A 12,981-nucleotide genomic window follows, 5' to 3' on the forward strand; every position below is an offset into this window, starting at 1 on the left:
TCTCCTCTTTAAAGGAGATGCGCCTAAGTTCAAACATAGGTCGTCTCGACCCCCCACATCCATTGTCCTCAAACAAACAAAAATAGCTAAAGCTATCAGTCTAAGTTATGTTATTATCTCTTAATTTGTATGACCATATGACTTATGTTTACGAGACAAAATATTTAAATTAATTCAGAATTATAAGGTTCACCTTTTTATATATATAAATAAACTCCACATGTTAATTATGATTTTTTTTTTCAAAAGTTATTATAAAATCAGATTATAAAAAATTATTTAGATATTAGTGGTAATTACTTTTTGTTCGATGAGATTTGGTGTAATTACACGTAATTCTCTTATGGTTTAAAAAATTATATCTAACATTCTTCAAATTTGACTCCACAACTCTAATACGATATACATTGTAAGAAGTTGATTAATTATTTCTTGTGTGTTATGGCGCAATTTAAAGTGTAATTATAATTTATTTTTTAAGAAATGGTAATAATATACTATTATTCCATTTTATATGCTCATAAATCACATCAAATGGGCTTATCTTCAGTAATAAAATCTTTTTATTTTTCTAAATTCATACTAAAAATTATATATTGATACGGGTCCAATAACACCATAATGCTCACGAAAATTCTAAGATTATCCTATGATTAACATGTAAAACAAAGGTTAGTATTCCATTATTTATATCAATAACGAATTTATGGAGAAAATAAAAAAAAACTTGAATCAAAATGAAAATAATGGTCGGAAAGAGAGTGAAAGTGATATAACTTGTGTGGAGTGTAAAGGTATACTGAAAATAGCTTAAAATTTGAGACATAATGTGAGAATAAATTTGATAGCTTGTCCACCCAAAATGACTGCACAAAGGGTCTATTTATAAGAGTCTATGGAGCAAGACCTGAAAGGTGGTTATGGTGAATCATACCCCATCAGAAAGCTGCACGTATTAGCTACTCAACGGAAATATCCATTTGTGATTTGTACTTGTCCAAAGATATGACTATTTTACCGAATTTTGATTGAGTTAGTTTTTCAGGCCTATCGGGTTAAAAAAACAAGAAACAGTTATGGGCTTTAAACTTTGTTCTTGAATCAACGGGTCCTGATTTGTTGAGCTGTTTGATGGGGGTCCATTTTCTTATTTTTTAAATTTTGAAGAAAAATATTTGAGGGATCATTACATATATTATTAAAAACTTTTTAAAATAAATTTATAGGAGCTGCCTTATAAAGTATATATATAGTAATTTTTCTCATCTAAAATATTTTTTTCGATCGAATATGCTTTTGCTTGTGAAATTTTCTCCCAAATATATCTTAAATATATTTATTGATTTTTAAAAAGTACAAATATGAAATTAATTATAATTATTATATAAATTTTATTATTTAATATATATTATACATCGCATCAACTGTCATATTAAACCGCACGTTAAAGAAAATACGTATCTTGCTTAATTTTATTTTTTATTATTTTAATTAAAATGAGATAAAATTACATGCAATGGTAAGTTGGTAACCCTAATATTACAGTTTCTGATCAGACAGGATCAAAGGAATTCCATTGACTCTACAAGTTTGTGGAATGACGATATTATCCAAAGTATACAAGCATATTCTCCATGGGTAGTTAATCGACGTCGTTTAGTAGTGTACTTCCTCGCTGGCAGTGTTTTCTCGCACGGATTTCAACTCCCCATTCCCAATTCACATCTTCACCTCCGAAAACCCCCTGAATTTATAATTTCTATTCCACCTGCTTTGTTTTCGGCGAAGGTAAACCTAATCTGTTTGCTGTTCCTTTGTTTTCCTTATGAAGACTGTATGATCTCTGGTTTTATTAATATTTGGTACCAGCAATCATTAGGTTTTCTTGATTGAGATTCCTGTTTCAGATCTGCTTGTAGTCGTCATTTCATTTCAGTGTTAGGGCGACAGTTGTGTTTAATTTGGATTTGGTATTCTTTGTCATAAGGGGTTTATTTTGCAATTGGTTAGAAATTTACGGTTCGTATTGTTTAGCATCTAGATAAGGTTTAGATGAGTAATTGGAGATCAGGTTGAAAATACGTTTTAATTTTGAGACTGGATTTACGAGGGTTTTGTTCGATGCAGAAGTGTTACTATTTTTTGACCCCCTTGCAATTTTTCAGTCATCGAAGGTACTGCTAGATACAATGTATAAGCTAGCCCAGTTAGTTGATCAAATACTTAGTCGCTGGTCTGTTTGATTTCGACGCTCTGTTGTGTTGTCAATATTGCAAATGATGCAACCTGCGGCTTGGGATTGCTCTATGGATGATTTGATTCGAGAAACTTTTTCAGTGATTATGGGTAGTCTTCAGGAAAATTATAGTTCCCTTTCTGCAAATAAAACTTTTGCGAAGCTTTCGAACTGCTTCTCGATGGACATTTGCATGTATCCCAGCTGTCAAACATCATACTGGTAATGTGAACATGATGTTTCTTCAAATTAGAGTTAGCCCGCTGATTGAAGTTCTGTCTCCAATTGTAGGACTGATAAGTTCGAGCTTAATCATGGAGGGGGTTGGAGGTGATGGTCCATCGACGGCTGCTGCTGCGCTGAACCAACGGAGGAATGAAGTATCTAAACTTTTCCAGTATTATTTAGATAAATCGACTCCCCACGCTCTTTACCGATGGATTGGAACTTTTGTTGTAGTTCTTGTTTATGCTCTGCGGGTTTACTACATTCAAGGGTTCTATATTGTTTCATACGGTTTAGGGATCTACATTCTGAATCTGCTCATTGGGTTTTTGTCACCTCTAGTTGACCCAGAGCTGGAACCTAGTGATGGTCCTTCGTTGCCTACGAAGGGTTCCGACGAATTCAAACCTTTTATTCGCCGCCTCCCTGAGTTCAAATTCTGGTATTTATATTTTCTTTAGCCATTTATAATTTTGTTTCTGTAGGCTCTGACTTCTATTAGGTTAGACATTATTATATTGCAGCCATGAGCTTTAATATGCAGTAGGTGGTCGACATACTGTCATGTCATTGGTATGCTTATTTTCTTAGTAATGCATAAACTCCTGGAAAGTAATCTGATGGATAATTGTGATTGAATTTTCTGATATCATGAGGTACTTGCAGCATACAGTTCCGGAACTTGATATGAAGAATAGGTTTATTAGTATGTAAAAGGTGGCATAGAAGGATTTTTGGACTAGTCATATCTGATTTTTATATGGATCTTATTCTGCATCTTTAATACACTCAGTGAAAAGCTCCATGAAAGGTTTAAACATAAAATTACTTGGGGAGTATGTAGTTGCTGGTAGAACAACTGTAATTTGAAAACGACAGTGCAAATAAGTTTGCCTATGAACTTTTTGATTAATATCCTATAGGCCAGGAAAAGAATTTCCTTTCTTCAGTCTTGGTAGAAGGCCAGGTAAAGAATTTCCTTTCTTCAGTCTTGGTAGAGAATCTGAAAGGATCACTTCATTGATTTAAGATGCACGGGTTTCCCTTAACAAAGATATCAATGTTGATGAAGTCTTTTATTTTGGTTGCAGGTATGCCATCACGAAGGCTTTCTGTATAGCATTTATTATGACCTTCTTTTCCATGTTTGATGTTCCAGTTTTCTGGCCTATATTATTGTGCTACTGGCTTGTTCTTTTTGCATTAACAATGAAGCGTCAAATAATGCATATGATCAAGTACAAGTATATCCCATTCAACATTGGGAAGCAGGTAAAGCTCTAGAAAGATGTATACTCTGTCTTTCCTCCACTTCATCATACACAGTAAATCATCTTTCCGAAGCATATTTATAGTATGGTAGTAGCTTTTAGCCGAGAACTCTTCTGGTTGTTCTAGTTCTTTTCTTACTATTATCACTGCTAGTAACGGTTCTTGTTTCATAACAGACGTACAAAGGGAAAAAACCTGCCTCTAGCGCCAGCAGCCCGCGAGCCGACTGAACATATACTGGTTTATGACTTAACCGGATGAAGAATCACATCAGAAAGATGAAATGGCAGCAGGGAAACAAGAACAAGAAAAGGCACAGGAAAATACCTTTACTACGACATTTCTAGTTTATGGGATCTGTATTTAGATTGAGATACTGACATGGAGCTGAATACAGAATTATCAGCATATAGTTCAGTTGTGGGCTGTTATTTCATTATGGCATCATAACTGCTAATTACGCAGCAGAAGTAGTGGAAGTTCAATTTGTTTACGACACCTCACTGCAGGAATATTAAAGTTTGTTGTAATTCGATTTTCTGTTTGTTTCATGGCGAATGTTTGCATTCATATTATTATGTTGTGTGCTGGAGATAACATACATTACTCCTGATCCTAAATGATTGTATATTATCAATATCATTACTCCTAAACCGCATCTATAAAAGAGTGGAAAATCTAGACTTTTATGAAAAAAATGGTATAATTACATATTTACCTCTTGACCTATAGTTTATTTATATGCATTACTTTTATCTTTTAGATTACTGTATCATTTACACAGATCACTTTTATTTTTTGAGAAACTAGATATACATTCTCAAAAAGGTCAAAAATATTATACAGTCAATATTGTTTTTGTGCTGTCAAGAGTGGTTTTATAATTATATAAAAAATATAAATAATTTGTGTAAATAAGTCATAAGTCAAGGGTGTAAATTTCATTATCCCTACAAAAATTCACTTACATTTTGTCTCATCCAAACCACATGCATTAAAAGGAAATAAACGTCAACAAGGTATAAATGTTTTAATTACTATTTCTGTTGTACGTCTGTTTCCAAGCCCTAGTGGCAAAATAGACTTTCTATTAATAATACAACGGCTATTTAATAAAGCCGGAATTTAAATTTGGGAACGGTCTAATATTTCAAAATCCCAACGGAAACCCACCGCCATTGCCACAACCATCCCGTCCCCTCTTGGGCTCTTAATAACTCTTTTCTCACAGCATTCAATTGTATTCCTTCTCACCCTTTTCCTCTCAGTCCCTTCTTCAAGATTTATGCCTCTGTTTCTTCACTGATTTGGAATTACTCATTCTGTCGTTGCTGAGCGGATCTTGAAGATATTCTCAAGAATTGGAATTTCAGTATCATTCAAATCCCAAATAATCTATTAATTTCTCATCTCTTGGTACGACATTTTCTATCTTTGGCTTATGAGTTTGTGTGTTCTCAGTTATATATGGTTCAATTTTCTTAATCTTATGAAGGCATATGAGATTTCTTGACTATGAGTTTGTGTATGTGCTTTTCACACACACTCATGTGATTGAATTTGTCTTTATTTTCTGAAGGATTGAGGTATTTTTCTTTGTGGGTTTTTCAGAATTGTTGCAAAGATGAACGACTTAATGACGAAATCGTTCCTAAGTTATGTTGATCTCAAGAAACAAGCAATGAAGGACCTTGAAGCAGGGCGAGATATTGAGATGGGGCAACTCGACCCATCCGATGAAAGTAATCTCTCAAAGTTTTTTGAAGAAGTAGGCGCAATCAAGGCCGACATGGAGGAAATCACCAATCTACTTCTTGATCTTCAAGATCTCAATGAAGAGACTAAATCTGCTCAGAGTTCCAAAATTCTTCGCGGGTTAAGGGACCGGATCAATGCCGACATGGTCATGGTTCTTCGAAAAGCCAAGATCATCAAAACGAGATTGGAATTGCTTGATAAATCGAATGTTGCAAATCGTAGTGTATCATCTGCGTATAGAGAAGGAAGCCACATTGATCGTACAAGAATTGCGGTGACTAATGGCCTGAGAGTTAAACTCAAAGATATAATGAATGATTTTCAGTGTTTGAGGGAGAAAATTGTTTCTGAGCACAAAGAAGGGCTTAAGAGGAGGTATTATAGCGCTACAGGCGAGCAACCGAGCGAGCAAATGATCGAAAAGATGATATCAGAAGGCGGGCTTGTGGGAGTTCTTGAGGGCAAGGGAGAATCAATGGAGGAGAATCAAGAGAGAGATGAGGCAGTGAAGGAAATACAGAGAAGCTTAGTTCAGCTACACCAAGTCTTTCTTGACATGGCAGTGATGGTCGAGACTCAAGGCGAGCAAATGAATAATATCGAGCAGAACGTAGTTAATGCTGGAGCATATATAAATGATGGGACGAAAGAGCTCGATCGTGCTAAACGGATGAAGGGCAGAAGGACGTGGGCTTGTTGGATTGGGGTAGTCGTGCTGGTGTTCGTGTTGGTATGCCTCATTGCAATGCTTTTCTGAAATTAGAAACTAACTTAAGATTTATATGCAGTGTATCGTCTTTGCTTGTTGCCTATTGTCTCTTCAGCTGCTTGACACAGAACTTGAGGGTTTGGAGAGAATTTCATTGCTTTTTTTTTTCTTTTTCTTTTTCCCTTTTTACTTTAATTTTGAGTGCGATGTGTCTGATGATTTCTGTTCATCATTCACTGCATCATTGAAGTCGATTGTGTTCATTGAGATTTTCTCATTGTTGTGCCAAGTTGTATTCATTTTTTTCCTTTTTGAAGTGAAGGGAGATAGATGATCCCTGTTTTCTTGACAATATTGTGAATAGCATTTTAAAATTTTAATAGCAGTGAGATCTCTGTTGTTGGATTATCTGAGTTTTCTGCATTTTCGCATAGCCATACGGAATTTGGATGTATAATATCGACGAGCCAATCAAGAATCTCAGATAAAGAGTGAAGCATGTTATTAATATATATGATTCTAGTTTGAATTTCAATCAACAGAAATCATAATTCTTTTTAGTTTCAAATGCAAAACAAACGATTTTGAGTGAGTTTTACCAAGGAGGAGATCCTTTGGTTGAGGCAAAATTGAATAGTCTGGACCTGGTCCATCCTCCACCACAAATGCTGTCTTCAGCCCCCACCCGGTATGAAGCTCCAAGTTACAATACAATGCATAAACCGCACACCTACAAGATCATATTTTCCTTGGTTAATGATTGATGAATTAATTTTTAATGTAGCTAAAGTATGTGAAATATGAGTTCAGAAAGACAGTTAAGCAGGTGGCAGTACCTGGATTATCAGCCCTGAACCTTATGGCAGTCCAACCACCACTGGGACTCCTACCGTATTTCTTTCAGGTGGATCCACCAAGTTAAACTTGGCAGGGTCTTTCTTTGGATCAAAGTTCCTGACTCCGGTTCCAACGACAAAAAAATTGTAGCCATGGAGATGGAACGGATGAGACTCGACCGACACGAGTTGGTGGTGTCTTGTAGTACTAACTCCACCGTTGAATTGAATGCTATCTTGCTGAGTCGAGGATGTTTACTTTGTGTTGTTTGAAGGTTTGCCGTGAGTGGTGCACCAGTGTAGTTAAAAGGCATTGGGGGCTGGTCGGGAAAGTCTAGTAAAAACTCCTTTGAGTGAGAAATAATGGGCCTGTAGAAGTCCAACTTGAGGCATCACCAAAGTTATGTTGTTTAAAGAAGCTGTGAGCTGTGCCCCATTCTGGCAGGTAGGACAAGGGTTGATTCCCAAGCCGATTGTGTAGAAAAGAAGACGATCTACGTTAAGAGGTACATTTGCTGGGAACTGTTGAGAGTGTAGACTCCGGAGCTTGGCGATGTAACTAAGAGCAAAAGCAGTGTCATTGAGAGCTGGTAACTGGGGAAGGCTTGGAATTGTATTGCAATATGCCTGTGGCTGTTTTGTTGTCTACGGATAGTGGCGCATCCATGAAAGGCTGAGCGGCCTTGAAATATCTGCCAGGCACTTGGTTTGCTCGGAGGAGAACATTTGTCGTCTGGCCAGGTGCTATCAGAATTGCATCAGTTGAAAAAGGTTTTGTGTAAACTGCAGCGATTTCCAGTGCTGTCATATTGTGGCCAGCAACGGCAAAGAAAAGCTCGTCGTTTAGTGCAGCATTGACGATCCTCAAGAGGTATGTTTCTTCAGACTCAACCTCTATCATAAGTGTCTTCTGTCAAGCATCTTAATAAAGTATTTTAACAAGAAGCAAAGTTTAGCCTGACACGAAAAGTTTTACGTTTCTCAGAACACGGGAATGCCCTGGCTTGCCGTTGATTGTATGTGCATCAGACGTTTTCGGAGATAATCCCTGTTTTTTTCCTTGTTTGACAACATCTTCAACATCATCATTCCACCACTCTCCTATTTTTTGCCAACAAAAATGCAACCTTATTATAGTCACTCAAGTTGTCTGATTTAGTCAAAAGAACTTCATATTTCTGTGTAATAAAATCACCTAAGAGTAAGTTAAACTCAATCAGGCTGTGGAAACGGGTAAGCAGTCCCTTGTTTAGGCATTATGACAATGGCACCATAAACAGTAGTTGTCAGCCAAAAAATGTGTGCACGCCACCGCAATGTTCCTCTCTGCCCTGTTACATTAAAATCGTAGGTATAGCTCTGCCCCGCCTGAACCGGACACTGTGTTATATATGCCGGTCCACCAGCCCACTTTTTGCGATATTGCTTCAACCCATGCCTGCCCAGAAACCAAGCGTAAAATAGTGTACCATGAAGCATTAGCATTGTAAAAAACAACATTCTACACAAGTTCAGTGTTGAACTCTAATTCTCACCAGTGAATCGACATGTTGTACTGTGCATGGTTAGTAACATTAATGACAAGTCGATCGGTCTCCTTCTCTAGCGCAAATCGTCGGCCCTGGAAACATCCCGTTTACTGTGACAATCGGCTTCGCAGGGCACAATCTGCTTACATATATGAACTAAGTCATGAGCCAAGAAATGCATGCAGCACTATAATGCACATGGTAAGAAAAAACAATGTTGCATTCTTACTAACATGGACCTGGTATTTTTGACTTGGGCTTTGGTTGGAGTCGACACGCTTCCTATAACACACACGAGGAGCAAACCAATAGCCAAATGAAAAACGCCTCGCCTTCCCATCATTCGTTTGCTAAAAGGAGTTAAATTTGTATGATTTTACATCATATTCGAGACGTTTTTCGATTTTTTATAGGAGTTGGGAGAGGGTGGAATAAGCCATCAGTTTGTTAAGGGTTTTTGCTGATTAGGTGAAGAAATGTGAACGAAGCTTACAAGCAATATGGTGATGGAGACTTGTGAGTAGTGCATGAGAAAGCAAAGGGGAGAAGAGAAGAAGAGAAAAGAGTTGAAAACTGCCAAAAATCTGTCTGTATAAAGAAAGTATGTCTGAAAATGAGGATGAGAGGTACAGAAAGCCAACCATCAATCTCAACTTTGCCGTTAAGGTATTCAACTGTTGTTGTAGTATTACGTTTTTTAGCTTTATTTTATTTTGTATTAATAATTTACAAGTACAAATTATCAGTGAGGTGAAGGTTCTAACAGCCATTAGGTCAAACTATACTATTGTCAGCGATTAGACCCCATCCGACTCGACCATTTCCACCTGCATGATTATTATTCAATCAGATTAACAATGGCAGTTGTCGTTTCTCCGACACTTGCCAAAATTGGATTGGACTGGATTTTTTATTTTAAATTTTCTTGTATTTTTTATTTATTTAGTATATATGTCGTGCTTATGAATTTTTCTTTAAAAAAATAAATGATGTATAATTTTTTGTATTGTAAATAAAATAAATGATCTAATTTTATAAAAAGAATTCATATGATTGATAAGATGAAATATTTACATCATTAAACAATGTGAGTCATAATTGACATAATAGAAATAACACACAAAAAAAAAATTCATAAAATATGGATATCAAATGCACAAAGGGCATAAAATCAAGGAGGATCATATGTTAATTAGAAATAATGAAAAATGAGGATATTTTATTTATTTTCACCATCATTATTATATTATAGTAATATTTATTCTCTAGGATTGAGCTCTTATGTTCTAGACATACAACAAATATATCCATTTTGACCTGGATCGTCTTACAGGATCGGGCCCCTAACCCACAAATTACAAGCACAAGCATAGGTCAAGACTCGAGAGCACAAGAATTGTACCTTATGAAAATATCCGACAATCAAGTCAGTAACGCTCTGCATTGATTTAAAAATTAATTATATGTATTAACTGCAATATATGATTTGACTTTAAGCTTGATATTTATAAAAATATATCAGTAGGAAAAATCGAGATGTTATTCACGAATGAGGTACCTTGGTCAACCCAAATATAATACAATCAAATTTCATGTGATAATGCAAGTAATTTATTTAATGAGTTGAAGAAGAAAATATGTATTGGTACAAAGGGAAGCTAACTCCAAAAATTTGTACGACAATTCTTAGCATAACCAGATTTGGTCGAATAGCTCAAATTGAATCTAATGATATTTAATCAATCACATGATAAATATAATCGTAATTATAATATAATAGGTCACTCTCTTTATATATTATACAATTCACATAATAAGTATTGATTTGGGTCGAGGTCATCCACGACCTAGAGCTTATCTGGATGGTGATCTGGCAATGTTCAGGAATGTAGGTCTGACGAGTATCTCAAGCTAGTCTAGTGATGGTTGGCCTACACATACGAAGCATTAGGCTAGTTGAAGCGGATCTTGCTTGAAATCCTTTGAAACTTCAGTTAGTTAGGTTTAAGATTATAAGGATCTCACAATGCAATCTTTCTAGAGACTGTGAGCTCGTGTAAATAGAGCGTATGCACCTGTCAAATGGATCCTCCAAGTACTTAAGGTCTTTATGTGTCGGAATCCGTATGGATCATGTGTCAATAGGATAACCATCGGATGAGTGCCAAATCAATAACTATCCAAGTAGATCGTAGGGTCAAATGGATTAAGTACGACCCAACTCAATAAAAAAACAAGCAGATCTTTAGTGTGTGTAAATATTTTCTCATTTATTCAAGGACATTTCGATTCTTTTACTGATTTAGTTTATTGTAGTTGTACTAAAAATTTTCAAATTTCATTTAAATTAGGGTTTGGACTAGAATTTTGTATTGGTAGCCCTAAAATTGGTGAGCCCAAAGGGGATTCCCATTGTTTGGCACACAAAACTCATGCTGTCTATTTGCTTATCCTGAAATGCGAGATAAGTCCACTTTCCCCTCTCGCGGACCACGATTTCTAAAAGCTGTACTCCCACAACCCATGATAAGTAAAAAAGCCCTCAGCGGCAATCGAATACTTTAAAATTTATGGGCCTTCCCTTCATTCTTGATAATGACACACTTTAGCTATTCAATAATTCAAAATATTCTTACCCAAATTAAATTTGATCGAATTGAATTAATTATAAAAAAAATATGATATATTTATTTTATAATTTATTATTTTTATAAACTACACATCAATCACACCACAAATATATTATACTTGTCATATAATTAATTTGAATTGAATCAAATCCAGTGTGAATTAAAATTTTAAAACAGCTATAACCTTTTTGCAGAGATTTTCCAATTTTGAGGACGACAATTCATATAATCCATCACCCTTTATACTTCTTCACTCATCTCTCAAGAAGAAATATTACCATTTCGGTTCACATCGTAGTTACCTTTTAAAAAGTGCAAACTACTTTATTTATTCTATGTTTTCTCTTAATTTATCAACGATAATTATACTCTCATTTCTTGAAATTTGTTGTAATTGTACGTAGATCATTTATGGTTTAAAAAAATTATACCTAAACACTTATAAAGTTTATTCTCGTCTGACAAATATGTTTATTCGTTAGTCAGAATTTACTGAAATTGCTGATATTAACAAAGAAATCAGAAAAAAATCTATATTTACCCTCGGTTGATTTATTGGAGGTCAAATAAATCTTGTTATGATCAAATTAAACTCATACGTCTTCACGCATTAATGCATGTGAGGAGGCATATCTTCATTTGTTATAGAATAATTTAGTTTGAAAAAAATTATTTGATTTGCAATAATTAGTCCATAATAAGTAAATTGAGGGTAAAATCAATGTGCATTCAGTTATTTTATTAATCTTAGCAAATTCAGTGAATTTCGACTAATGAAAATACTGAATGTAATTTTTTAAATCACAGAGGATTTACGAGTGATCACAACAAACTTCAGAACTGAAAAATGTAATTATCCCTTTTTTCTATGTTATATAAATACATATACAACAATATGATTGGACAAACTATGCTTTATGATAAAAGCAGTTTATGGGATAAAATCGATTTAAACACAAATGCTTGCAACAGTAATAATAATTCGATTTGTAATTTTTTATAACTACGTACCTTTTGGTGGTTATTTTCTTTCATGCAATTTTTTTAGTTTTCTTACATTATTTATTATCTTTATCTGTTAATTTTTTTATAAAACAAAATATTTATATTAATTTATTATCTTAATATATATTTTTAGGTACTTTTTTAAATTACAAAAATTAACAATACAAGTAGTACAAATATTTTATTTTAATTATTTTTAAAAATTATGATAATATATAAAAAATGTGCCATATTTAGTGATACACTATGGTTGCCGCCAGCTGCAACTCTTTTGGAATGTTGTGTTGAGAGTTGGCAGAAATGAAATCCAAAACCCCAATTCCCATGATCTGATCGGCCAGAATGAAGCTTGAAACTTGTCAGTGATGTCTTCTGTCTTAAAACTTCCTTGCCTTGGCTGCTTCCACATACAAAATAAGACCTTTGTCGCTTTGTCCAAACGCAGGTGATTTAGTTAGACTTACACACGTACGCAGGTGATCGTAAATATATTATAGATGCAAAAGTTATAACTACTATATGGGCTGGCTATCAATTTTTAAATTTTTCATAATTGTGTGATTTTACGTGAACTTTAAATATAAAAAATAATTCATTGATTACAATAAGTCCATATATATTAGGATGTATAATGCACTCGACTTGTCTGACTAGAGACTCTGACCAAATTCAATTTGATTGATCCTGAATTAATTATTTTTTTTTAAAAAATCGCATTAGTTTTTTTATAATGGCATAATCATACGAACACTCCAAAGTAATAATAAAATTACACAAACAC

At 34.6% G+C, this 12,981-nt stretch overlaps 2 protein-coding genes and 1 pseudogene across 3 annotated transcripts; 2 read left to right on the plus strand and 1 right to left on the minus strand.

The window, feature by feature from the left end:
* Positions 1-1,629: 1,629 nt before the first annotated feature.
* On the plus strand, positions 1,630-4,284 carry LOC105172897 (protein RER1A). The gene is made up of 4 exons (XM_011094501.3): positions 1,630-1,788; positions 2,528-2,903; positions 3,553-3,733; positions 3,910-4,284. The coding sequence occupies exons 2-4, from the start codon at positions 2,551-2,553 to the stop codon at positions 3,961-3,963; spliced, it is 588 nt and encodes a 195-aa protein (XP_011092803.1). The 5' UTR covers positions 1,630-1,788; positions 2,528-2,550; the 3' UTR covers positions 3,964-4,284.
* A 615-nt stretch (positions 4,285-4,899) lies between these two features.
* On the plus strand, positions 4,900-6,610 carry LOC105172896 (syntaxin-112). The gene is made up of 2 exons (XM_011094500.3): positions 4,900-5,149; positions 5,345-6,610. Exon 2 carries the CDS (start codon positions 5,358-5,360, stop codon positions 6,246-6,248), a length of 891 nt encoding a protein of 296 aa, XP_011092802.1. The 5' UTR covers positions 4,900-5,149; positions 5,345-5,357; the 3' UTR covers positions 6,249-6,610.
* Positions 6,611-6,731: 121 nt separating this feature from the next.
* Positions 6,732-8,905, minus strand: LOC105172979 (laccase-11-like; annotated as a pseudogene). Its single transcript, XR_016067824.1, has 6 exons — positions 8,805-8,905; positions 8,572-8,704; positions 8,232-8,474; positions 7,984-8,137; positions 7,057-7,946; positions 6,732-6,930 (listed from the first exon to the last, which is right to left on the minus strand). The product of XR_016067824.1 is annotated as a laccase-11-like (transcript).
* Between the last annotated feature and the right edge of the window lie 4,076 nt (positions 8,906-12,981).

This window comes from Sesamum indicum, linkage group LG10, assembly GCF_026168435.1.
Source record: "Sesamum indicum cultivar Baizhima isolate 11 linkage group LG10, ASM2616843v1, whole genome shotgun sequence".
NCBI classification, from domain to species: Eukaryota; Viridiplantae; Streptophyta; class Magnoliopsida; order Lamiales; family Pedaliaceae; genus Sesamum; species Sesamum indicum.

Coding starts and splice junctions, on each gene's coding strand:
- LOC105172896 (XM_011094500.3), top strand. CDS start 5,358: ATGAACGACTTAATGACGAAATCGTTCCTAAGTTATGTTGATCTCAAG.
- LOC105172897 (XM_011094501.3), top strand. CDS start 2,551: ATGGAGGGGGTTGGAGGTGATGGTCCATCGACGGCTGCTGCTGCGCTG. Junction 2,904..3,552: donor CTCCCTGAGTTCAAATTCTG/GTATTTATATTT, acceptor TTTTGGTTGCAG/GTATGCCATCACGAAGGCTT. Junction 3,734..3,909: donor CATTCAACATTGGGAAGCAG/GTAAAGCTCTAG, acceptor GTTTCATAACAG/ACGTACAAAGGGAAAAAACC.